Source organism: Pelophylax lessonae, assembly GCF_965119305.1.
Source record: "Pelophylax lessonae genome assembly, chromosome: 2".
Classification (NCBI taxonomy): domain Eukaryota; kingdom Metazoa; phylum Chordata; class Amphibia; order Anura; family Ranidae; genus Pelophylax; species Pelophylax lessonae.
In genome coordinates, this window is record NC_138769.1 from 620,953,490 (window position 1) to 620,978,134 (window position 24,645).

The window sequence follows — 24,645 nt, forward strand, 5'->3', positions numbered from 1 at the left end:
CTTTAGATTCATCAAAAGCATATAATTTGGGGTCAAACCTAAACACTTTCAATTTGTATGCAATCAGGCAGGTCCTTGCACTACATAGATGAAGGTAAATCTAAAGGAAATTAAATAAGAAAAATGTATAATGTATGGCCATCTTAAAGTAGAACTATAAGCAAAACTTTTTTTTTTTTTAATTTTGGATAGAGTAAGGGAGGGTTATAACTCCTGTCAGATTTTTTTTTTCCGCCATCTGTATCCAATTTTGGAGAATTCCCTTAATTTCCTGTCCCATAGCCAAACAAGTGAGGAAATCCTGCAAATGAAGGGAATTCCTTGGGGCCTCCCAGATCACCAGAATTGCTGTCCCCATTGGAAAATTTCTCCTCTAATACTTTTCTGGGGACAACCCAAAATTTGGGATTTTCTTTTACTTTCACTAAAAACTGACAAGCATTCTAATCCTTCTGCACTCTATTCAAAACTTAGAAAAAAGTTTTGTCTTTAGTTATACTTTAACATATACACTTTAACAACTATTTGCAGGATCTGGAATGGACAATAATAAATCACTGGCTGGATATTTTACCTGGGGACAAGACTCTTCAGATTTGCTGCGGCAAAGCTTTACGCAAACAGAGACAATTCATTAGACATTTTAATGGTTTAATCAGCAGATGGCAGTTTGAGGGGGGGGGGGGTGACACACGGGGTAATGTATGGGAGAGGTAAATGTGATACAAGATGTAAGAATTCCACATGTGTTGCTAAGGGCTTCCCTGCACACGTTGCAGATGCAGCGATTATAATTCCCACTATCCTAAAAGTAGGGAATAAACCCTTTATTTTTTTGGACTTGCTAAGAAAGGACGTACAAATACCTTTTGTTTTAAATAGGCTCTATTGGGATTAACCCAATTTCCAAACTCCTGTTTTGTCAGTTGAATAAAAACAGTGAAAAAATTTAAATATCACAAGGAAACCAACAAAGCTTATATAGGCAACCATGCAATCCTTTTTTTTTTATAGGATTAGGCTGAGTTACGTCTGGCCATTACATCTTTCTGAAACCTAAAGCTGGGTACATACTGATCGAAATTTGTCAGCAGGGATCCGGGGTAGATGAGGAAATCGTCCTTGTTGTGTCATTGTATTTTGACAGCGGGACTACCTAGCCGACAAAATACACTAATCATCACTAGAGATGGGCCCAGACATGTTCAGATTCTAGTCCAAACCCACCGAAGCAATCCTGCCAGGAACCCATCACTCCACACCACCAATCACAGGCAGTGAGGCATTTCCCAGCTCCCAGCTGCACATACACATGCTGCTCATGATTGGCAGTGTGCAGTGACGCTTCACGGTGGAATTGCTCAGTTGGTTTGGGACTAGGATCCAAACACGACTGAACCTATCCCTAGTTATTACTGCAGCTGATTGGCTGCATACTCCTAATGATGCAAAATTTTCTAACAAGTCAGTTCATGAGAAATTGATTGATAGATCGACTTGTCATTAATGGAAAAGGCCTGGATTGAAATTCAGCTGGTTCCTGAATGGAGTTTAGATCCCTGTATGGCCAGCTTTATTTAGCACACTAATAAAAATGGCCAAAAATGCTACTGAACCTGTGTGCTGGTTATTAACCCAAGAAAATATATTTGGAAATTTAAAATAATTTTTTTTTGAGTAACTTGGTCCTACTAAAATTTGCTGTGCTATGTTATACAGGGTGGTTTATCTATGGTGCCCAGTAGAAAAATATACATCCGTAAGGTCAGATAGGCGATGAGAAATGGTGTGAAAACACAAAACATCAGTCTTTACTAAAATACATGGCAAGTAAAAAAAAATGCAAGACAAAGCACGATATATAGAATTATAAGCAAGTTCTTCCTATTATATCATGGTAAAGGTATGCCTTATTAAAAAAAAAAAAAAAAAATCTCAAGACGGAGAGTAATAGCAATGGAAGAGGTTCCAGACCCTAAAACCACACACAGAGCGCTATTTATTTTTCTGTAACTTGGCAAATACAACCCCAATTCCAAAAAAGTTGGGATGCTGTGAAAAATCTACAAAAAAACAGAATGCAATAATTTGCAAATCTTAAACACAAAATGTATTCACAATAAAAAAACATCAAATGTTTAAACTGAGAAAATATACTATTATAGAAAAAGAGAAGAAGGTCATTTTTAAATTGATGGCAGCAACACGTCTCAAAAAAAGGTGGGACAGGGCAACAGACAGCTGGCAAAGTAAGTGGTACTAACAAGGACGAGCTAGAAGAATTAGGTTAATTGGCAACAGCTCAGTAACATTAAGGCCCCATGCACACGGGACGTTTTTAACGCCGCTGTAAGCAGCGTCAGGCGTTTTCTTTTTGCAGCCTAAAAACGCCCCTCCATGTTATTCTATGGCCTCATGCACACTCAGACGTTTTTGAGCTGTAAGTGGCTTAGACGTTTTTAGGCTGCAACAAGAACCCACCACCTGCGCGTTCTGAGGACCAGCGTTACAGCGTTAAAAACGCCTGACGCTGCTAAAAGCTGAATAACTTTGCTATAACGTTGCTTAACGTGCGTTAAGCCACGTTATACGTTTTTTTTTCTTCCATTCAAAATCAATGGTTCCCTATGGGATCCTATTGATTTGAATGGAGGTCGCACCGCAACACCGCAAGTCGGATCCGACTTGCGGGGTGACTTGCGCTGTGGGAATCTTGAGGGGGAACGCCACGCCAAAATGGGAAAAAAACGGCGTGGGGTCCCCCCCAGGGTTCCAAACCAGGCCCTTCGGGTCTGTTATGGAATTTGAGGGTAGCCCCATGCCGAAAAAACGGCATGGGGTCCCCCCCAAAATCCATACCAGACCCTTAACCGAGCATGCAGCCCGGCAGGCCAGGAAAGGGGAGGGGACGAGCGAGCGGCCCCACCCCCCCTGGACCACACCAGGCCACATGCCCTCAACATGGGGGGGTGTTGGTGCTTTGGGGCAGGGGGAGCTCTGCACCCCCCACCTCAAAGCACCTTGCCCCCATGTTGATGAGGACAAGGGCCTCATCCCCACAACCCTGGCCGGTGGTTGTGGGGGTCTGCGGGCAGGGGGCTCATCGGAATCTGGAAGCCCCCTTTAACAAGGGGGCACCCCAAGATCCCGGACCCCCTCCCTATGTGAATGGGTATGGGGTACACTGTACCCCTACCCATTCACCCCATAAAAGGCAGTGTATGGAAATAACGACAAGAGACGTTTTGGAAAGTTTATTAAAAATCTTCATCCGACTCTTCTTGTCTTCTCCTCTCCGGGGGTCTTCTCCGGGGTCTTCTGCTCTTTTGCTGTCCGCCCTTCTTGTCTTCTCCTCTCCGGGGTCTTCTCCGGGGTCTTCTGCTCTTTTGCTGTTCCCCTCTTCTTGTGTTCTTGTCTCCGGGGTCTTCTGCTGTCCCCTCTTCTGCTGTCCTCTCTTCTTTTCTTCTCCTCTCCGGTCTTCTGCTCTTTTGCTGTCGGCTGTCTTCTTCCTCCGGTCCTCCTCCGACGACGTCTCCGCTGATTATGCCTATCTCCGGTCTCTTCTCTTCAGCTTATTATATAGCCATTAGGGGCGTGGCCCCGATGACGTCATCTGGAGGCCCCGCCCCCTCATGTCACATATGACGTCATCTGTGACATGAGGGGGCGGGGTCTCCAGATGACGTCATCGGGGCCACGCCCCTAATGGCTATATAATAAGCTGAAGAGACCGGAGATAGGCATAATCAGCGGAGACGTCGTCGGAGGAGGACCGGAGGAAGAAGACAGCCGACAGCCGACAGCAAAAGAGCAGAAGACCGGAGAGGAGAAGAGAGGACAGCAGAAGAGGGGACAGCAGAAGACCCCGGAGACAAGAACACAAGAAGAGGGGAACAGCAAAAGAGCAGAAGACCCCGGAGAGGAGAAGACAAGAAGGGCGGACAGCAAAAGAGCAGAAGACCCCGGAGAAGACCCCGGAGAGGAGAAGACAAGAAGAGTCGGATGAAGATTTTTAATAAACTTTCCAAAACGTCTCGTCGTTATTTCCATACACTGCCTTTTATGGGGTGAATGGGTAGGGGTACAGTGTACCCCATACCCATTCACATAGGGAGGGGGTCCGGGATCTGGGGTGCCCCCTTGTTAAAGGGGGCTTCCAGATTCCGATGAGCCCCCTGCCCGCAGACCCCCACAACCACCGGCCAGGGTTGTGGGGATGAGGCCCTTGTCCTCATCAACATGGGGGCAAGGTGCTTTGAGGTGGGGGGTGCAGAGCTCCCCCTGCCCCAAAGCACCAACACCCCTCCATGTTGAGGGCATGTGGCCTGGTGTGGTCCAGGGGGGGTGGGGCCGCTCGCTCGTCCCCTCCCCTTTCCTGGCCTGCCGGGCTGCATGCTCGGATAAGGGTTTGGTATGGATTTTGGGGGGGACCCCATGCCGTTTTTTCGGCATGGGGCTACCCTCAAATTCCATAACAGACCTGAAGGGCCTGGTTTGGAACCCTGGGGGGGACCCCCACGCCGTTTTTTTCCCATTTTGGCGTAGAGTTCCCCCTCAAGATTCTCACAGCGCAAGTCACCCCGCAAGTCGGATCCGACTTGCGGTGTTGCGGTGCGACCTCCATTCAAATCAATAGGCTCCCATAGGGAACCATTGATTTTGAATGGAAGAAAAAAAAACGCTGCTAAAAGCAACGTGGCAAAACGTGCAATAACGCCAATGGAAAAAGCTACTGAAAGCACGTTTTTACAGCTGCTTTTTCCGGCGTCAGAACTAACTTTGACGTACGTTTTTTCTAACGCCCCGTGTGCATGGGGCCTAATGGTATAAAAAGGGACTCTTCGAGAGTCAGAGGGTCCAAGTAAAGATGGTTAGAGGTTTACCAATGTGTGAAAAGCTGCATCTATAAATTGTTAAACAATTTCAGAATTATGTTCTTCAAAGTAAAATTTCAAAGACTTTAAAGTGTCACTAAACCCACATCATAAAAAAAACAAAAAAAAACAAAACTATCAATAAATGGTGTAATACATGCTGTTCATACTCACTATTCGATTAGTTTTCTGTATTCTGCAAAAAACCCGGTTAATCCTGCTGCTCTCTATCTCCACCCTCTGTTCATGTCCCCAATGCAGCTAGGGATTTTGCAGCTGTGGTGGCAACTCTGCACTTGCTCTGTTTTCAGTGAGTTTCTATGCAGAGCATTTCCTCCCTATCACATCTAAGCAGCCCATGTGAATATACGAGGTGTGTCTAAAAACTTCAGTAAATGGTATCAGAAAACAAAACAGAATTTACAAACAAATTACTTATATTGGCCTTCAAAATAATCGCCATCCTTCACAACACACTTTTGACAACGTTCATAAAGCTTCTGAAAACGGTCAATAAAAGGTCTCTTTAGGAATCGATCGCAGAGCCGCTGTCACTCATTCTTGGATTACCATCACACCTGCAAAACACGCGCCTTTTATGACACTCTTCAGACAGGGAAACAGAAAAAATCCATAGGTGCCAGATCAGGGGAGTACAGTGGATGATTGAGAACAGGTACGCTGCTTGGATTCTAGATCAAACTAGTAGCACCAGATCTCATACCCTATGAGGAAGGTTCAAAGAAAGGATGGATGGTCACACATGGTAATGAAATCTCCAGAGGTTTCCATCGATTTTGCATTTTGCTTGTCCGTCAGCTTGTGTGCCACAAACCAGGAACAGATCTTCCACTTGCCAAATTTTCATGGTCGATGGTGCGCACCATGTCCTTGCTAATGCCCAATTCCTCTGCCAATCTTATGCCCCCATTTGTTGCACTCGCTCGATCATGTCTGGGGTTCTGCTCGTCAGCGGCTGACTCGAACATGGCTCCTCCTCAGTCGTTTACTTCCAGTCACAAAAGCGTTTTATAAAAATGTTGTAAACACATTTTCTGCTCACGGCTTCTGTCCCATACACTGGCCCCAACACTTTATGCGTTTCTGACCCTACCTCTCACACTGACTACGTTTGACTGCCCGCAGTGGGTTTACCCCGCCGGTCGCATGTACTCCATATTAGGTGGCTCTTCTAGACATGTCTCTCACCTCCCTCTTATTCTAAGACACAGGTTAGAGGGGCGTGACAAGCTGTGACTGGCAGAAATCCACATAATAATAAGTTTGATTTCAAATATATACACTACCATTCAAAAGTTTGGGGTCACTTAGAAATGTCCTTATTTTTTAAAGAAAAGCACAGTTTTTTCAATGAAGAGAACATTAAATTAATCAGAAAAACAGTCTAGACATTGTTAATGTGGTAAATGACTATTCTAGCAGAAAATGGCTGATTTTTAATTGAATATCTACATAGGTGTACAGAGGCCCATTTCCAGCAACCATCACTCCTGTGTTCTAATGGTACATTGTGCTAGCTAATCAAGTTAAAAGGCCAATTGATTACAAAACCCTTGTGAAATTATGTTAGTGCAGCTGAAAACTGTTGTGCTGATTAGAGAAGCTATAAAACTGACCTTCCTTTGAGCTAGTTGAGTATCTGGAGCATCAGCATTTCTGCGTTGAATTTTACTCTCAAAATGGCCAGGAAAAGAGAGCTTTCTTCGGAAACGCGACAGTCTATTTTTGTTCTGAGAAATGAAGGCTATTCCATGCGAAAAATTGCCAAGTCACTGAAGATTTCCTACAACAGTGTGTACTACTCCCTTCAGCGAACAGCACAAATGGGCTCTAACCAGAATAGAAAGAGAAGTGAGAGGCCCCGCTGCACAACTAAGCAAGAGGACAAGTACATTAGAGTCTCTAGTTTGAGAAATAGATGCCTCAAAGGTCCTCAACTGGCAGCTTCCTTAAATGGTACCCGCAAAACGCCAGTCTTAAAGTCCAGAGGTGAAGAGGTGACTCCGGGATGCTGGCCTTCTAAGCAGAGTGGCAAAGAAAAAGTCATATCGGAGACTGGCCAATAAAAGGAAAAGATTAAGATGGGCAAAATAACAGACATTGGACAGGGGAAGATTGGAAAAAAAGTGTTCTGGACAGACAAATCTAAGTTTGAGGTGTTTAAATCACACATGTAAACCGCAGAACAAGTGAACAGATGCTGGAGGAGTGCCTGACGCCATCTGTCAAGCATGGTGGAGGTAATGTGATGGTCTGGGGCTGCTTTGGTGCTGGTAAAGTGGGAGATTTGTACAAGATAAAGGGGATTTTGAATAAGGAAGGCTATCACTCCATTTTGCAATGCCATGCGATGCCATGCGATGCCCTGTGGACAGCGCTTGATTGGAGACAATTTCCTCCTACAACAGGACAATGACCCAAAGCACACCTCCAAACTATGCAAGAACTATTTAGGGAAGAAGCAGTCAGCTGGTATTCTGTCTGTAATGGAGTGGCCAGCGCAGTCACCAGATCTCAACCCTATTAAGCTGTTGTGGGAGCAGCTTCACCGTATGATACATAAGAAGTGCCCATCAAGCCAATCAAACTTGTGGGAGGTGCTTCAGGAAGTGTGGGCTGAAATTTCTTCAGATTACCTCAACAAATGGAAAGCTAGGATGCCAAAGGTCTGCAAGGCTGTAATTGCTGCAAATGGAGAATTCTTTGATGAAAGCAAAGTTTGAAGGACATAATTATTATTTCAAATAAAAATCATTATTTCTAACCTCGTAAATGTCTTGACTATATTTTCTATTCATTTTGCAACTCATTTGATGAATAAAAGTGTGAGTTTTCATGGAAAAAACATGAAATTGTCTGGGTGACCCCAAACTTTTGAACGGTAGTGTATTTGTATGACAATTTAACAGTTTGATATTTTTTTTTTCCTCTGTATTCCAAAGGCTGTTTTTTATTTTAAACATGTGACCAACAGCAGATGACTAGAAGCTCCTGCTTATGTTTGCCCGCAGACAGGCTGGGAAAGAGTTAGGTCACGTGACAGCTGTATATTGAAAAGGAAAATGGTACTTTGATTTACATTTTTTTAATTAAAAGAATTTCAGTGCCATTATCCACATACAGAAATAGAAGGGACAATGTAAATTAAACCGTGTGTGTTTTGTATCACTTTAACCACTTAAGGATCAAGCCTATTTCTGACACATGTGGTTTAGAAGTTAAAATCAGTATTTTTTGCTAGAAAATTACTTAGAACCCCCAAAAATTATATATATTTTTTTAGCAAAGACTCTGAAGAATAAAATGGCAGTCGTTGCAATATTTTTTGCCACGTGATATTAGCGCAGCGGTCTTTGTAACGCATTTTTTCGGAAAATAATACATTTCACTACATTTAAAAAAACATATATACCCAACATGTTACGGTTTAAAATTGCGCACACTCGTGGAGTGGCGACAAACTACAATACTTAAAAATCTCCATAGATGACGCTTTAAAATTTTTTTTAACGGTTACTAGTTTTGAGTTACAGAGGTCATCTTTTTCTAGAATTATTGCTCTGGCTCGGACGATCGTGGCGATACCTCATGTGTGATTTGAACACCGTTTTCATTTGCGGGCGCAACTTAGGTATGCTTTTTCTTTCGTGCGCGAGCTCACAGAGAAGCTTTTACATTATTTTTTTTCCTATTTTATTACAATTTTTTATTTTAACACTATTTAAAAAAAAAAAAAAAAAATCTGATCACTTCTATTGCTGTCAAAAGCAATGTAAATATCCCTTGTGACAGTAATAGGCAGTGACAGGTACTCTTTATGGAGGGATCGGGGGTTTAAAAGACCCCAGACCCCTCTACTGCACTTCAAAGTATTCAAAATGCCAAAATCTGCATTTCTGAATACTGACATTGGCAGCCGAGTAAACCGGAAGCGACGCTGTGACGTCGCTTCAGGTTACATGCTCGGAGACCAGATCGAAGCTGAAGCCAGGGACAAGACTGAAATACAATATTGGATACCTGTGATCTCTGGGCCCTGGGGTGGCACTGCATTAAAAACAGACAATTCTGTGATGAACATCGCTTTGTGGGCTCAGGAATACTTCCAAAATTCACTGTATCATAGGTTCATAAATTCAGGCAAAAACGGAACAACATTGCTCTCCCTTTTGAAAGAAGGGGGGATATTGGTAAATATGGTCCTATCCCAACTTTTTTGGAATTGGGGTTGTACTCTGCCAGCTTTTTGTTGACCTGTCCCAACTTTTTGAGACATGTTGCTGCCATCAATTTCAAAACGACCTTTTTTTTTCTTAAAATAGTACATCTACTCAGTTTAAACATTTAATATGTTTTATATTTTCTATTGTGCATAAAATATGGGTTTATGAGATTTGCAAAGCATTGTATTCGGTTTTTATGTAGATTGTACTCAGCATCCCAACTTTTTGGAATTGGTGCTGTACAAAAGATTTCAAAACAAAATTATTATTTTTTCTGTCAGTGAATATTAATGAAAATTCCCTGGAACATTATGCAACATTGGGAGTTACCCCTTACCGTCCAGAAGCGAATGAAATACTGCAGCACTGTGGCAGCAATGAATAAGCAGTAGAGCAAGGAGTACATGAGAAACAGCAGGAAGAATTTGTAATTGCAAAATCCCACACAGTTATTCACCCTGCAATAAAAAAAGAACAGTTAAAAACCAAGGCACAGCATATAAAGCACAAATAAAATCGAAGTTATCGACTATACCTACCAAGGGCAATGATGATCCATCTTCAGTACACACCTGCAAGACACATTTCAAAGTAAGAGGATACCAGAGGCAAAATGCATGCATTCCCTGAGAATAAACGGTGTGATGGAACACTTTGTTGTTGAGGAACTAAAAGCTACTGAAGTGAAAAGGAAAAAAAAAAAAAAAACTTTAGGCATTATCTATGGTTATTGTTAAAGTCGAGGTTGTTCAGAGATAGTGTGGCTTGTATAGGATGTTTGTGTTGTGGGATAACCGCAGGTACAGACTAATAACACTGGACTCTTCAAGATGCTGAACCTATATCAGAGTTCCTCAAACCCATTGTCAAGGCTCACCACTAGTTCATGTCTTGTAAATATCTATCCAGGCAGCAATGCCGAGGCACCAAATTATTCCACCTCTGCATATGTGAGGTTACCTGCAATATATGTACTGTTTTTTTAAAGGGCTTCAAGGGGTCCAACTCCCCCTCTTACCCAAATTTCTGGAATATCCTCAAAACACATTCCCACATGTCCAGTGAATCCAGTGTTGCCTTCCTGTAAACCGCCACCGCATGTTGGATCTGGTGCCGTCGTCTTTTTTGTGGACGCCATTGGGAGCCAGCTACCTCCTCCAAGTTCTTGCAACCGGTCCCCTGATGATGGACTAAGTGTATAGAAGCAGGGTGTTTTTGATAGCTCGGAAGCTTCCTTGGAATACATGAAGCGCGTATCTCAGGAGGCTTTGGGCAGCTGGGATGATATTCTCACCTGAATGAACAAGAATATCCATCCCCCACCTCCAAAAAAATAAAATAAATCTGCAATTTCTTTTAATTTAGGGGAAGGAGCAATATATTCAAAAGACAAAAACAGGGGTATGATCTATTTTAATGTCCCCTTCATTCCCAAGTATTTACCCGTAATTCTTTCAGTCGTCCTGTTGTGATGTCACTTAGTGTAAGGCAGTGGTCCTCAACCCTGGTCCTCAGGCCCAATAACAGGCCAGGTTTGCAAGATAACTGAAATACATCCCAGGTGATATAATTTGCTGCTCAGTGATTGCAGTACTCTAGCTTGCATCTCCCCAAGGTAATACTTAAAATCTGGCCTGTTAGTGGGCCCTGAGGACCGGAGTTGAGGACCACTGCTGTAAGGGTCCAGCAACACCAGGACTTCTGTGTTGTTGGCCCTCAGATTTGTTTCTTCCCATTCAGCTTTTAGGGTGAGGTTATTACTGCTTGCATCATAATACAGGCACTGCCACAATGGATTGTTGTTTTGTGTCTCCCGGCCTAGATGGAGTCCCGCATCTTAGAGATGACAACGCGGCACAGGAATTTCCTTAGATCCCACCCACTGCCCGGACAGGATATAGAACTTGTAAGGTAATGACAGCCACATGACCCCAAATATTAATACTGAAACAATGAGATTTTTATAAAAAGTGATGCATTGTTGAATTAGACTGGTAGAGACTTGTCTTATTCTTTAAAGGCAAGTTGAAAAATAGTGGCGTAAAGCACAGAAACAGTGACAGAGCTAAAGAAAGAACTTCTAACTGCTAAAAATCCTTTTAATTTAACGAGCCGTAGATTTTACCATTCGTTCACACCATGTGCAGAGACCTGCGTTTTTCTGCACCTGTAATATGCAGAGCTCAGCACCGCACTGCTCCCTCACTGCCCGGTAAAACTGACAGCAGACCGCATGTGAAAAAGGAGTGTTTTAGCATGTGGGCAGTGTGAACAGGCCCTAAAGACTAAGGCCCCTTTCACACAGGCGGACTGTTCAGATCCACCTGTTCGTTTTTTCCCATCCGATTTCCCCCATAGAGATGCATGGGGAACTGACAGCTGTGTCTCCGTACACAGCGCAGAGACACAGCTGTCATCCTTCTGCTCAGCGGGGGATCGGCGGATCGATCCCCCGCTGAGAAAAGCGGAGTCCATTTGACGGACACAGTGTGTGAAAGAGCCCTAAAGAGTAGTACAAAAAATGAGAAGATCAGACAAAAAATATCGCTTTCAAAGCGATCGTCTGATAATCTGATCGTTAGTACACAGCTTTCTAGAGCCGACAGTTCATGCAAAGTTTTATGATGGGACAAGCACCAAAATTTTTCTCGTACAATACCAGAAGTAACAATTTTCGTTTAATCAGTACAGTATTGGTTCTTAAAAAAAAATAAATAAAAATCGAGTGACCGAGACCACACATGCTTGGAAATGAAAGAATACATAACAATACAATACATACATCACGTCTGCTGTGTGTAGCACTTACTTTGTTAAAATCCACTATAGCAAGTGGGGGCTCGGCTAGTTCTAATTACACGGGTATCTCACAACTTATGTGTGTCCACAGCGGTACAATGCCACCTCGGGTAGCTCCGCCTCAACGTAGGTTTTCTCGTTATGTCATCAGGAGGTGTATGTCAAGGCAGGGCTACAGGAAAGCACACACTGTAAATACACAGGACCAACACCAGCCCCAGAGTCTGAAGGAATAGTTGAGAGGCACAGAATCTAAGTTGCATGAGGTCCAGTGTGAAGTTTCCACAGTCCTTGATGATTTGGGGAGCCATGTCATCTGCTGGTTTTGGTCCACTGTGTTTTATCAAGTTCAAAGTCCGCGCAGCCTCTACCAAGAAATTCAAGAGCAATTATTCATGCTTCACTCTGCTGACCAGCTTTATGGAGATGCTGATTTCATTTTCCAGCAGGGCTTGGCACCTGCCCACACTGCCACAAGTACCGATACCTGGTTTAATGACCATGGTATTGCTGTGCTTGATTGGCCAGAAAACTTGCCTAATCTAAACCCTATAGAGAATCTGTGCGGTATTGTCAAGAGGAAGATGAGAGACACCAGACCCAACAATGCAGACGAGCTGAACCTCAGCAGTGCCACAGGCTGATCGCCCCAATGATGCAGTATTCCATGCAATAGGATTCCCAACCAAGTATTGAGTGCATACTATACTGTTCAAGGATATACTTTTCAGTAAGTCAACATTTCAGTATTAAAAATCCTTTTTTTTATTGGTCTTAGGTAATAGTCTAATTTTCTGATACTGGATTTTGGGTTTTCATGAGCTGTAAGCCATATTCATCAAAATTAAAAGAAAGAAATGCTTGAAATATATCACTGTGTGTAACGCCTATATATAAAATTTATGTTTCACTATTTAATTTAATACTACTCAAATAAATTAACTTTTTGATGGTATTCTAATTTTATGAGATGCACCTATATATACACACACAGAAGGAAAGTTTAACTTTTTCAAATGGGGATCCCCGTTTCAGCCCCGGTTCACACTTATGCGAGTGCGGGAAGGCTGCAAATCCGCAGCCTGTTCCCGCATCGCACACGCACCCCCGGCAGTTCACACTGCCATATGCGATACGCTGGGGGTGTCAATGTAATCTTAACGACACCCCCAGTTTGATCGCATATCGCAGTGCGATCGCGCAGTTCGCACAGGATCGGATCGCACAAGTGTGAACCGCTGTGCGATCCGATCCTGATGCGGCTTCCAAAAAGGGTCCCTGTGCGTGTTTGCTGCGGCTGCGGTGCGAATTTAGCCATACAAAGTGTATGGCTAAACTCGCACCGCACAGCCGATCGCATGTAATGTTGGAGCAGTGCGCTCCGACATTACATGCGAACCCGGCACTCGCATGTGAACCGGGGCTCGGTGACTTCCCTCACTTTCCAAAAATATCCTCCACATGGGACACCGTTGGCAAAAATTAAAACAAAAAACATTTTAACCATTTTGTAATCTATCCAAAAAATAAGAATGGCCTTAAAATATACTTGTACTATATACTATACTATAACTGCATGTGAATCTATTTTCAGAGAATATTTTAAAATAATAAAGACTTACACATCGCAGGTTGAACAATGGTGGCATCGGTCAGGTTTAATCAATTGACATCTTTCGCAATACCTGATTGCTATATTAAAAGAAAAAAGCAATGAATTATTTAAACAGCTGGGTATAAGAATAACATTGATTGGTTTCTATGTGCTTCTAAACGGAACTTGTGGGGGAAGGGACCAAGTGAACTAGAAGCTTTAGAAGACAGTATAAACTGCTTTATTATGTCAACATATTCACAGCTGGAACTTGGACTGCCAGAGGCATGTCCTTCCACCATGCACTAATGACCATGTTTGTCTATAGGTCGTTAAAGCGGAGTTCCACCCAAAAGCGGAACTTCCGCTTTAGGGAGTCCTGACCCCCCGACATGCCACATTTGGCATGTCATTTTTTGGGGGGGGGGGGAGCGGGTACCTAGTTTTGACAGGTACCCGCTCCCACTTCCGCTCGGAGCGCCGCGGCGCCCTGAGCGGAAGTTCTCCTCTCCCCCTCCCTCCCTGCAATCTTCTGGGACACGTCAGAGGTCCCAGAAGATTGCCGGCCAATCACGGCGCGCAGCGCGACTCGCGCATGCGCAGTGGGTACCCGGCTGTGAAGCCGCAAACTGTAACAGCCGGGTGCCTACAGCAGTGATGCCGGCGCCGAGGGAGAGGATCGAGGCTTCCGGCGGCCGCATCGCTGGACCGTTGGACAGGTGAGTAAATGGCTGGAACTCCGCTTTAAGGTCTGATGCACTAGGTAGTCCAAAAAAAAGTATTTCTCCTGCGTTCAACTGGTATGTGGAAAGGGGAGTGGTCTATATGATCCTTGCTATCACAACCTAAGGTCTTGCTGCCCCCTCAGGAACATGGGTATCCAAATATACTGCAAAAAAACAAGAGAAGGGCGCACCAACCTATTGCATTACCACTAAAAAATATTTTATTTAAAAAAAGGACAACATACATTATACTCTCAAACTTATGATGTATACACGCATATCAATAAAATGGAACCAATCGCCTCCAAGACTGCTGGGATGCACCGATGATGCAAGGAGGCCTGGTGGCGTCCGTGTAAAACCTGGCTGACGCATTTGGAGGGAGAACCCTGTTTTTTTCAAGGGTTCTCCCTCAAAACGCGTCAAAAAGGTTTTACATGGATGCCACCAGGCCTCCTTGCATCATCTGTGCATCCCAGCAGTTTTGGAGGCAATTGGCTTCATTGTATTGATAAACGTGTATACATCAAAACGTTTGGGAGTATAATGTATGTTGTCCTTTTAATCAAATAAAATATTTTTTAGTGGTAATTCACTAGGTCGGTGCACCCTGCTCTTGTTGTTGTTAGTCTGATGCATTATCAAGCTATTGCCAGACCTGGGAAGATCTAAAGTATGCAAATTATTGCAGTGTAGGTGGAAGAAGCAGCACAAGGAACCGATCAGTTCAAGTGCTGACAGGGAGCATGGTGATAGGAAGTGAAAATATAGTGAGTGAGAGATGAGCTGCTTTTCTATTCACTGTCCTGTCACCAGCTCGGAAAATTCCAGGACAACCCTGACTCAGATTAAGTAGGTTGAATGATGCTGGCCATCAGACTAAAAGCATCTTATCGCAAAAAAAAAAAAAAAAAAAGTACTGCAGAGGAAAACTTTGGAATGAAGTTGAATATTGCATTGGATTTTACATTAAGTCAAAAATCCCATTTTCTCTTTCGTTCACTGACGGACACAGCTCCTGATACTTCTTAAGCATTGGGATGTCCCAAAACAGTATTAAACATGAGGGGTGGGAAAACAGTAGAAATAAATTCCCAAGGCTAACCATAGCCAAACAGGTAACATGGAGCTCAACCAAACAACTGGAGCTCACCTAAAAAAAAACAATACACCCTCAAAGAGGACAAGATCCTCTAAACAGCAGCCAGCAAAACCTTGTGGCCAAAAGAAGCATCTGCAGATGCCAACACATCCACTTTATAAAACTTTGTAAAAGTGTGCACAGTTGACCAGATGGCCGTCTTGCAAACCTGCATCACTGATGCCTGATGATGAAAGGCCAAGGAGGGACTAAGCGGCCGAGTAGAGTGCGCCTTAACAGGGAAAGGAGGAACCCGACCCCTAATTGAATAGGCTTGAATCACTGTCTGTCTGATCCATCTGAAAATGGTTGCAGCAGAAACGGCCAACACTTTTAAGGTCCAACCGTGAGTACAAATAGGGAGTCTGACTTCCTAAAAGACTCCATAGCTGCCAGGTACAACCTAAATGCCCGTACCACATCCAGGGAATGCAGAGCAATTTCCTTAAGATGTTAAGGCCTGGGACATAAAGAAGGCAACACAATGTCTTCATTACAATAGAAATCGGAGAAGACGTTTGGAAGGAAATCCAGACAGGGACAAAGAACCCCCTTAGCTCTGTAAACCAACAAGTAAGGTGAACGACAACACCGACACCCTGCACGCAGAAGTATTAGCCACCAAAAAAGGCCACCTTCTGGGACAACGTAAACAGGGGAACCTCCCAATATTTTCGAAGGGAGATTCCTGGATAACTGACAACACCAATTTGAGGACCCACGGCGGTAATGAAGACCGCACTGGAGGAACCTAGCGTCGAGCTCCCTGGATAAAGGTACGCACCAAGGAAAGTGTGGCCAATGGACGTGGAAAGAAAACTGGAAAGGCCGAAACCTGGCCCTTGATGGTACTTAAGGCCAGGCGCTGCTCAATACCCCCCTCCCCCCCCACCGGCCCCGTTGGAGGAAAGCCAAGATGCGAGCCACCAAAAAGGAGCGAGGGAAAACTCCAAAAGACTCACACCACGCAACGTACGTCTCCCAAATACGATGGTAGATCTTCCAGGAGGTAGATTTTCTAACCTTTAACAGCGTAGGAATCACCGATTCAGACAAACCTCTATACTTCAGCACCTGGATTTCAACAGCCAAGATGTTAAAACCAGCGACTGTAAATCAGGATGGAAAACGGGTCATTGATACAGCAGATCTTCACTGAGAGGAAGTCTCCAAGGAGCATTGGCGACCAGCCGTACCAGATCGGCGTACCAAGACCAGCTAGGCCAGTCTGAAGCCACCAGAAAGATCGGAATCCCTTGCTGCCTCGATCCTGCACAGGAGTCTTGGCAGAAGTTTGAGAGGGGAAAGGCATAAATCAGACAATACTGACGCCAAGGAGCCTCTAATGAGTCAGCGGCGTCGGCCAGAGGATCCCGAGATTATGCCACAAACCTCTGCACCTTCTATGGAATGTGAACAGCAGAGAGAGCTTGAACGATCTTTCTGCCTACCTTAGTATGCCGGCTACTTCCTGAGCCACCAGCACACTTCTTGTGCCCTCATGGTGATTGACACAGGCCACGGCCGTGGCATTGTCTGATTAAATTCATACCGGACACCCCTGAAGATGAATTGTCCAATGATCCAGACAAAGTCTGATCGCTCGGACTTCTAGTACATTGATCGGAAGTCTAGACTCTTCCCGAGTCCAGACCCCCTAAGCACAAGCTATGCTGAGGACGCCTCCCCACCTGGACAGGCTGGCATCTGTGACGACAACCACCCAGTACAGGGGAGAAGGATTTCTCTGTCAAAGTGCTGGAGGACGAAGCCACCGCTAGAGACTGTAGATTCTTGTCCCATTTCACCAGAATCTCTTTTTGCAGAGATCTCTTGTGAAACTGTTCAAATGGAACCACCTCAAAAGGTAGACACCATCAGGCCCAGCACCCGCATACAAGCCCGGAGGAATGACCCTCTGCTAGACAAAAGAAGCTGAATTGTCTTCTGCAATTTCTGGAGTTTTTCCCAGAGGAAGCAACACTCTGGCTGAGGCCGAATCCACCCAGATAGTCCAGTTTTGTGGACGGAACCAGAGCAGACTTCTAAAAGGTTTAGAATCGAACTGAACTCCATTAGAGATCGCAGAGTCATTTCCAAGGTGTCCATCAGAGGAGATGGAGACTGTGCTCACAGAAGATGATCGCCCAAGAAGCCCAGTTCTGCAATCCCCCGCTGACGGGACAATGCTAGCACCGGGTCCAACACTTTGTGAAGACCCGAGGAGCGGAGGCGAGACCAAGTGTAGACGCCAAAAACAGGAAAGGGGAGGAAGCCCTGGTGACCGGAACATATTGGAATGTGAAAGCAGGTGTCCTTGATGTCGATAGAAGCAAAAAAATCCCCAGATGTAGTGATGCCACTACCATGTGAATGTGGACTCCAATTGGAACTTCTGTACCCGCACAAAGTTTGTCGCCTTGAGGTCCAGAACTGGACATACCATGCCTTCCTTCCAGGGAACTGTAAACAGGTTTGAGTAAAACCCCTGAAAAAATTCCGAAGCCGGAACTGGGACAATCGCCCCATGAAGTAACAAGTCTTGCAGATATGGGTGAAGGCGCCCCTTCGTGCAGAGGAAGCCTTGTCCGCAGGAAGAGCACCTCGTGGCTTGCCAGACCAGGTCCACTTGGAACCTCTGGGGGAGGCCCTGAAGGACTTTTATTCTTTGAGGGACAAAAAAGGCCTCTTATGAGCCGAGAAGAATGGCCCATGTCTACAACAGGTTTCTTTGCTCTCGGTAGCCTGCGGAAGAAGAGTACTCTTCCCCCCCTGTGAGCCCCCTAATAATGTCATCCAAGGAAGCTAAAAACAGGCGATTCCCCACAAAGGGGAGATCAGATAAGGCCGCATTGTCAGCCAGATAATACTCCGAAGGACCACTGCTGATACAGACTGCTGTATCCCAATGGTAACAAGAATCAGGAGCTGTGTCCGTCACTGAATGAAAGAAAACATTTTTTTTTTCTTTACTTGCTATTTTTTTCCCCATGAAAGTGGAGTTACCCTTTAAGGCAAAAAGAAGAACAACTTATGTTGAAAGCTAAAGCTGCTAGCTTACTTTTTTTTTCTTACAAATTACTGTGCCATACTATCATATATTTATTGCTCATTCTAATCACAGAAGAAAAATGTTTTAATTAAAATAATTCCTATGTTTTGGGCAGCTTTCATCATGTAATTTATCTTTTTTTTTTTTTCACCCATTAAATGGCCCTGAATCCAGCCTGCAAAACTACATTCTAGTATGCATCTCGTTGCGTCTTGACTACACATCAAAGCTGTGCCGACATACATTGGTCCACAAGGAAAAAGCCAGAGTCATATGGCAAGTGTCTGCACTACACCCAGAAACATTGCAAAAAGAGTACCATATCTGTCTGCTATGGATTAAGTTGCTGCGATACTTGTATAGCAATAACAGTACACTGATCAAGACCTGGAGCACATGGGCAATATTAAGTTGCACAACTTGGCTATTAGAATCTCTAATGATTACTCTACAGTAGTAATGACCGATCTCTATATGGAAAAAAATAAATCCGTATTGCACGAGGGACCCAAGTAGCATGTACTATCGATTAATCGCTAATCATCACACAATGCTACAAATGTGTGAGATTTTTTGCGAATACTTTTTACTTGTGTACCTAGCTCCAGAGGGGGGGGGGGGGGGCATTTGTTCAAAATATGTAATGATCAGATCGTTGCTACTAGTGATTTTTGGGATTCATGACCCTGGACTTGCAGCATGGGGTTTTTAAATCATCATCTTGCATATTGTACAAAAAAAAAAAAAAGGCGTGTGAAAGCATGTTTAAAGACTGCATAGGTTTTTTGTGTTCTCAATAGATTTATAGAATTTAGCAACCTGAAATTATATTGCTGTTTAAGGAATAAATACTAGTCGCAAGAAAACAATCGCTAATAAGGGGAAGGAAAAGCAGTGTCCATCAACGAACTCCAAGAAAACAATTTTACAATAAAGTACAAAACTCCTTCAACCTAATTTAGCCTCTGCCAATACAGAGACAACGTCGTTATGAAATTTAAGCTGACAATACATGATACAGTTTTCTTATTCGATTTGCTTTAGACTTACCTTCAGCTATGTAGTGCAAGAGCCTGCATGATTACATGCAAATTTAAAGTATTTAGGTTTGACCTCATTATATGGTTTTGGTAAATTATACAAGCAAATTGTATAATGTATGGCCAGCCTTACTGAACATATCTACAGAGAAACAGTTTGCACCCTTGCAGATTTAAAACACGAAGGCTCCATTCACACCTGAGCATAGCGTTTTTTTTTTTCAGGCGTTTTTTTGGGCTTTTTACAGCCGTTTTTTGGGCTTTTTTCGGGATTTTTTTGCAGGTGTTTGGAGTAAAGCATTGACATCTAACAAAAACGCTTGCAATAAGCCGAAAAAAAAAGCTCATGTACTATTTTGAGCATCAGGCATTTTTCTTCTGGAGCGAAAACGCTCAGATGTGAACAGGGGCCATTAAAGTGAATGGGATTTTACTTGTTGGGCGTTTTCAGACTTCAGAGATGAGCGTTTTAAGAGCTGAAATACGCTCAGGTGTGAACAGACCCTTACATCTGATCTAATAAACCAAGGTTTAATACTGTGCAGGCAGAGGGAATTGAAGTACCACCAACTTCAAAGTAAAACACCTCTAATAGAAAGCATATAGTTTACTTTTATTTTGGAGCTAGAACTGCCAAGTGGAATTCAGCTGGAAATGCACTCCTGTAATGCCTAGTATGCATGATGAGAAAATCTGACAAAAAATACTGCGATCATCTGATAATCTGATCGTTAGTACACAGCTTTCTATCAAGACAGCTTATGCAAAATTATCCGAAAATACAAGCATGAAAAAATTGAGTGACTAAGACCGCGCATGATTGAAAATGAAAGAATACATTACAATATATTCTATTACATCATTGCGGGAAGTTGTATTCTGTCTTACGGGAATTTTATGTAACCTGTTCGTTTTCGATAGGAGACTAGCATACATTAAAAAAAATGGACGATCATTCATGCTCATCTTACGGGATCAGGCTCAAAAGGAGAAAATAGCATCCGACAATAAATCTTCAGGAGGATCCTTGACAGCCCCAGGATATAAATCATTGATGTGCCTGGACTCGCTGGTAAAGGAGATTCCTTAGAATATTCAAAACGGAGTGGACTTTTGTAGAGGAGATATATAAAGGGCTATGGCTGTGCAACCACAATACTGCAGGCAGATAATAAAATCCTCATATGTAAAAAGCTGTGGTGCTGCAGCTAAAAGTAGCAGGCATAACTCCACTAACATTTTTTAGAGCTGGTGGCCAGCTCTCTTGAAAAAGCAATCTTAGTGACCAACTACATTTAAAAGCAGCAGGAGGGGACGTAAACCACCCCCCACACCCCTCCCGCCACCTTCCGTGGATTGCTTGCGCTCTACCGTCCCAACAGGAGACCCCGAGCGACCTGCTGGCTGGTCAGACAGCCAAATGTGGCTCTCTGCTATAGTAACCCAGAAGTGATGACCTGCCATCTCTTCTGGTTTATCTGGATGTTAACTGTGCCATTTTTTTAAAAAAAATTAAAGCATTCAAAAACCCCATCTTGGTGTTTAGAATGCTTTTAAGGGTAGAGGAGGGATTTGGGGTCTTATAGACTCCAGGTCTCCCATAAAGAGTACCTATCACATGCCTATTGCTGTCACAAGGATGTTTACATTCCTTGTGACAGCAATAAAAGTGATTTAAAAAAAAAAAAAAAAAAAAAAAATGAAGTGCCCCCGTCCCCCTGTGCTCATACGCAAAGGCGAATGTGCACGTCAGTCCTGCATGCAAACAGCGATCGTACCATGGGCAGTAATTCTAGCACTGGACCTCCTCTGTTAATCTAAAGTGGTAACCTGTAAAGGCTTTTAAAGCGTCGCCTATGGATAGTAAAATGTACTATGTCTGTCGCCGTTGCACGGGCATGTGCATTTTAAAGTGTGACATGTTTGCTATCCATTTACTTGGCTTATCTTTTAAATTATGCAAAAAAAAAAAAAAAAAAAAATTGAGTTACGCATTACGTTTTTTTGGAATTAAAACTTTAAAAAACTTTTTTTCCACAAAAAATTACATTTAAAAAACTGCTGCGCAAATACCATGCGACATAAAAAAATGGCAAAACCTACCAATTTTTTCCTTATGGCCTCTGCTTTAAAAAGAAAAAAAATTAATTATATGATATTATAATTATATATATATATATATATATATATATATATATATATATATATATATATATATATATATATATATATATATAATGTTTGGGGGTTCTAAATAATTTTCTAGCAAAAAAATACTGATTGTTACATGTAAACAGAAAGTGCCAGAAGCGGCCTGGTCTGGAAGTGTATATACATTAGAATGAAGACAAGTCAGGCTAGATTGCTGACATACATAGTGCCTGTCATAGCATAAAGCAGGTGACTCTACACCTGTGCTGCTTTGTGCAAACTATCCTGTGCAGTGTCCACAGAATCGAAAGGCAAGAGAGAGAGCAAGAGAAAAGATCCTCTTGATGACGTCAAGAGCCTGGACAAGGAAGCTGGTAGTAACAACATGCTACCTTGTGAAATGCTACAAACAGCTTCTAGTGAACAATAAAAAAGAGGGTTCTTCTTGCAGTTGATCATCCTAATTTTCCTGGCTGTTCCACCCCCCTGCTTTCTATGTCTATAGGCAACTTCGGACATGACTTCAGCCAAACGTTACTATGTTCCAAACATCCTGGTGTCTTCTCCATGTAACATTGCAATGTTGCCATTGAAAGAGACAGAACTCTGGAAGTGGTGCCCAAGAAAGTCAGGAAGAGAGCAAAGGATTACCATAATTACAACTGCAGCTAGCATTTACCATGCCTTATTCTGCACTGTATCTCTGTGTTGAGGTGGCCATCTTGGTAGAGAACGGGTTTGGCTTCCTTATGTCAGAGACTAAAGCCCCATACACATGGGCCGAATGCAAGGCGACATCAGCCAGTTCAATAAAAACTGGCCGACATTCAGCCCGTGTGTATGGCAGTCGGTCTGACAGAATCTGTTTGGCCGAATGGGGGTGCCAAGCTAAGTGGGGGAGACCGCTGTACTAGAGTCGGATCCTTAGTACAGCGGCTCCGACTTAAGCTGACGTTTTTTTTTTTTGAATAGACAAAAACTCATAGTGTGTACCAGGCTTTACAGACAGAGGCAGCTGTGCCTTGGAGCTCACACTGCAGATAGAGAGCTATAAGGCTGTGAGCACAGAAGTTCCTAGGCACCCTCACACACCAGGAATTGCACGGCTATTTTTCAGAAGACAAAAAGGTAAATTCTTTTCGGGTACAATTTGTAATTTGTATTAAAAAACAAATCTTTGTAAACTCAGGTCCACTTCAGGAAGCACATGTATAATGCAGGCAATTCATGTAAACAGCAAATGTCATATTTCCTTCATACTAAATTATACAAAAATGATAAAAAAACATTTATAAAACAAAACAAATGAATGCATACAGTATATGTATAGCCACCACCTGGAAATGTTCACCTGATGGTCATAGCATGCTGTCTACATTCAGCTTTTGTGGCATTTGTCAAGTGGTTAACCCCAATTGCCTTGCATATCACTATTATTTTAGCTTTAAATATATTGGATGATTATTATTAGCACAGACAGGCAGGCAGTCAGACAATGCTTGATAGAAGGCACAGCCAGTTCTGTCAGAAATATAAATGGTTGTGTGTTTTTATGAGGTTAGTGACATCACAAAGTGTCATGAACCTCCAAACTGCAGCTGTGAAACTGGCACAGTCATCTCTCTGTTCTGCTCTCACTTGATGTGGTGCCATATTCTCCAGCCTGCTCAAATCTACAGCCAACAGTTTATGTCTGCCAGTCTCTGTTAATTATATGGATAACTAAAATCAGAGAGTCAGCATCCATAAATCAAAAAAAAAAAAAAAAAAAAGCCCATTTTATGTATTACTACTAACACTCATACACTTATATTTAAGTAAAAGGTTACAACATGTATACAGAGATTGAGATATTTGATTTTACAGTGTTACCTACTGCTCTAGGTACAGGTGTGGCTAAAGTCCCAGATATCTGCGTCTGCAGCCAGATCCCTCAAAAAAAGAACAATCACCTTGGACCAACAACCTGCAGAAAGAGACTGGGAAGGCATGCTGTATAGGGGTCTTTTAAAATCGCTAGAAATAGAGGAACAATACAATGCCTAATAACTTACTATACTCACTGACCACTTTATTAGGTACACCTGTTCAATTGCTTGGTAACACAAATTGCTAATCAGCCAATCACATGGCAACAACTCAAAGCATTTAGACATGTAGACGTGGTGAAGAAGAATTGCTGAAGTTCAAACTGAGCATCAGAATGGGGAAGAAAGGGGATTGAAGTGACTTTGAACATGGCATGATTGTTGGTGCTAGACGGGTTGGTCTAAGTATTTCAAAAACTGCTGATCTACTGGGATTTTCACGCACAATCATTGGTAGGGTTTACAGAGAATGGTCCGATAAAGAGAAAATATCCAGTGAGTGGCAGTTGCGTGGATGGAAATGCCTTGTTGGTGTAAGAGGAGAATAGCTAAGAACAGGAAACTGAGGCAACAATTCGCACAGGCTCACCAAAATTGGACAATAGATGATTGGAAAAACCTGGTTTGAGGAGTCTCGATTTCAGCTGCGACATTCAGATGATAGGGCGGTTCAAACAACATGAAAGCATGGATCCATCCTGCCTTGTATCAACAGATCAGGCTGGTGGTGGCGGTGGAGCAATGTTGTGGGGATTTTCCTGGCACACTTTGGGCCCCTTAGCACCAACTGAACATTGTTTAAACACCACGGCCTACCTTGTTGAGTATTGTTGCTGACTATTTCCATCCTTTTATGACTACAGTCTACCCATCTTCTGATGGCTACTTCCAGCAGGATAATGCACCATGTAACAAAGTTCAAATCATCTCACCACTGGTTTCTTGACAGAACAATGAAGTCGCTGTTACTCCAATGGCCTCCAGTGTCACCAGATCTCAATCCAATAGAGCACCTTTGGAATGTGGTAGAACAGGAGATTCACATCATGGATGTGCAGCACCTATGTGATGCTAACATGTCAATATGGCCAAAATCTCCGAGGAATATTTCCAACACCTTGTTAATCTATGCCACGAAGCATTAAGGCAGTTCTGAA

The 24,645-nt window shown here is 43.1% G+C and overlaps 1 protein-coding gene across 2 annotated transcripts in view; it reads right to left on the minus strand.

Annotated features, from left to right (window-relative positions):
* The window catches only part of ZDHHC20 (zDHHC palmitoyltransferase 20), a 115,587-nt gene that overhangs the window by 19,314 nt on the left and 71,628 nt on the right, over positions 1-24,645 (minus strand). Inside the window, exons 5-8 of one of the 2 annotated variants that reach the window (XM_082246716.1) lie at positions 13,540-13,609; positions 9,658-9,690; positions 9,456-9,576; positions 575-610 (exon numbers count right to left, since the gene is read on the minus strand). In XM_082246716.1, the coding sequence (XP_082102842.1) occupies positions 575-610; positions 9,456-9,576; positions 9,658-9,690; positions 13,540-13,609 (260 nt within the window). The remainder of the gene's footprint in view (positions 1-574; positions 611-9,455; positions 9,577-9,657; positions 9,691-13,539; positions 13,610-24,645) is intronic. The other variant, XM_082246717.1, reaches the window with a different exon arrangement.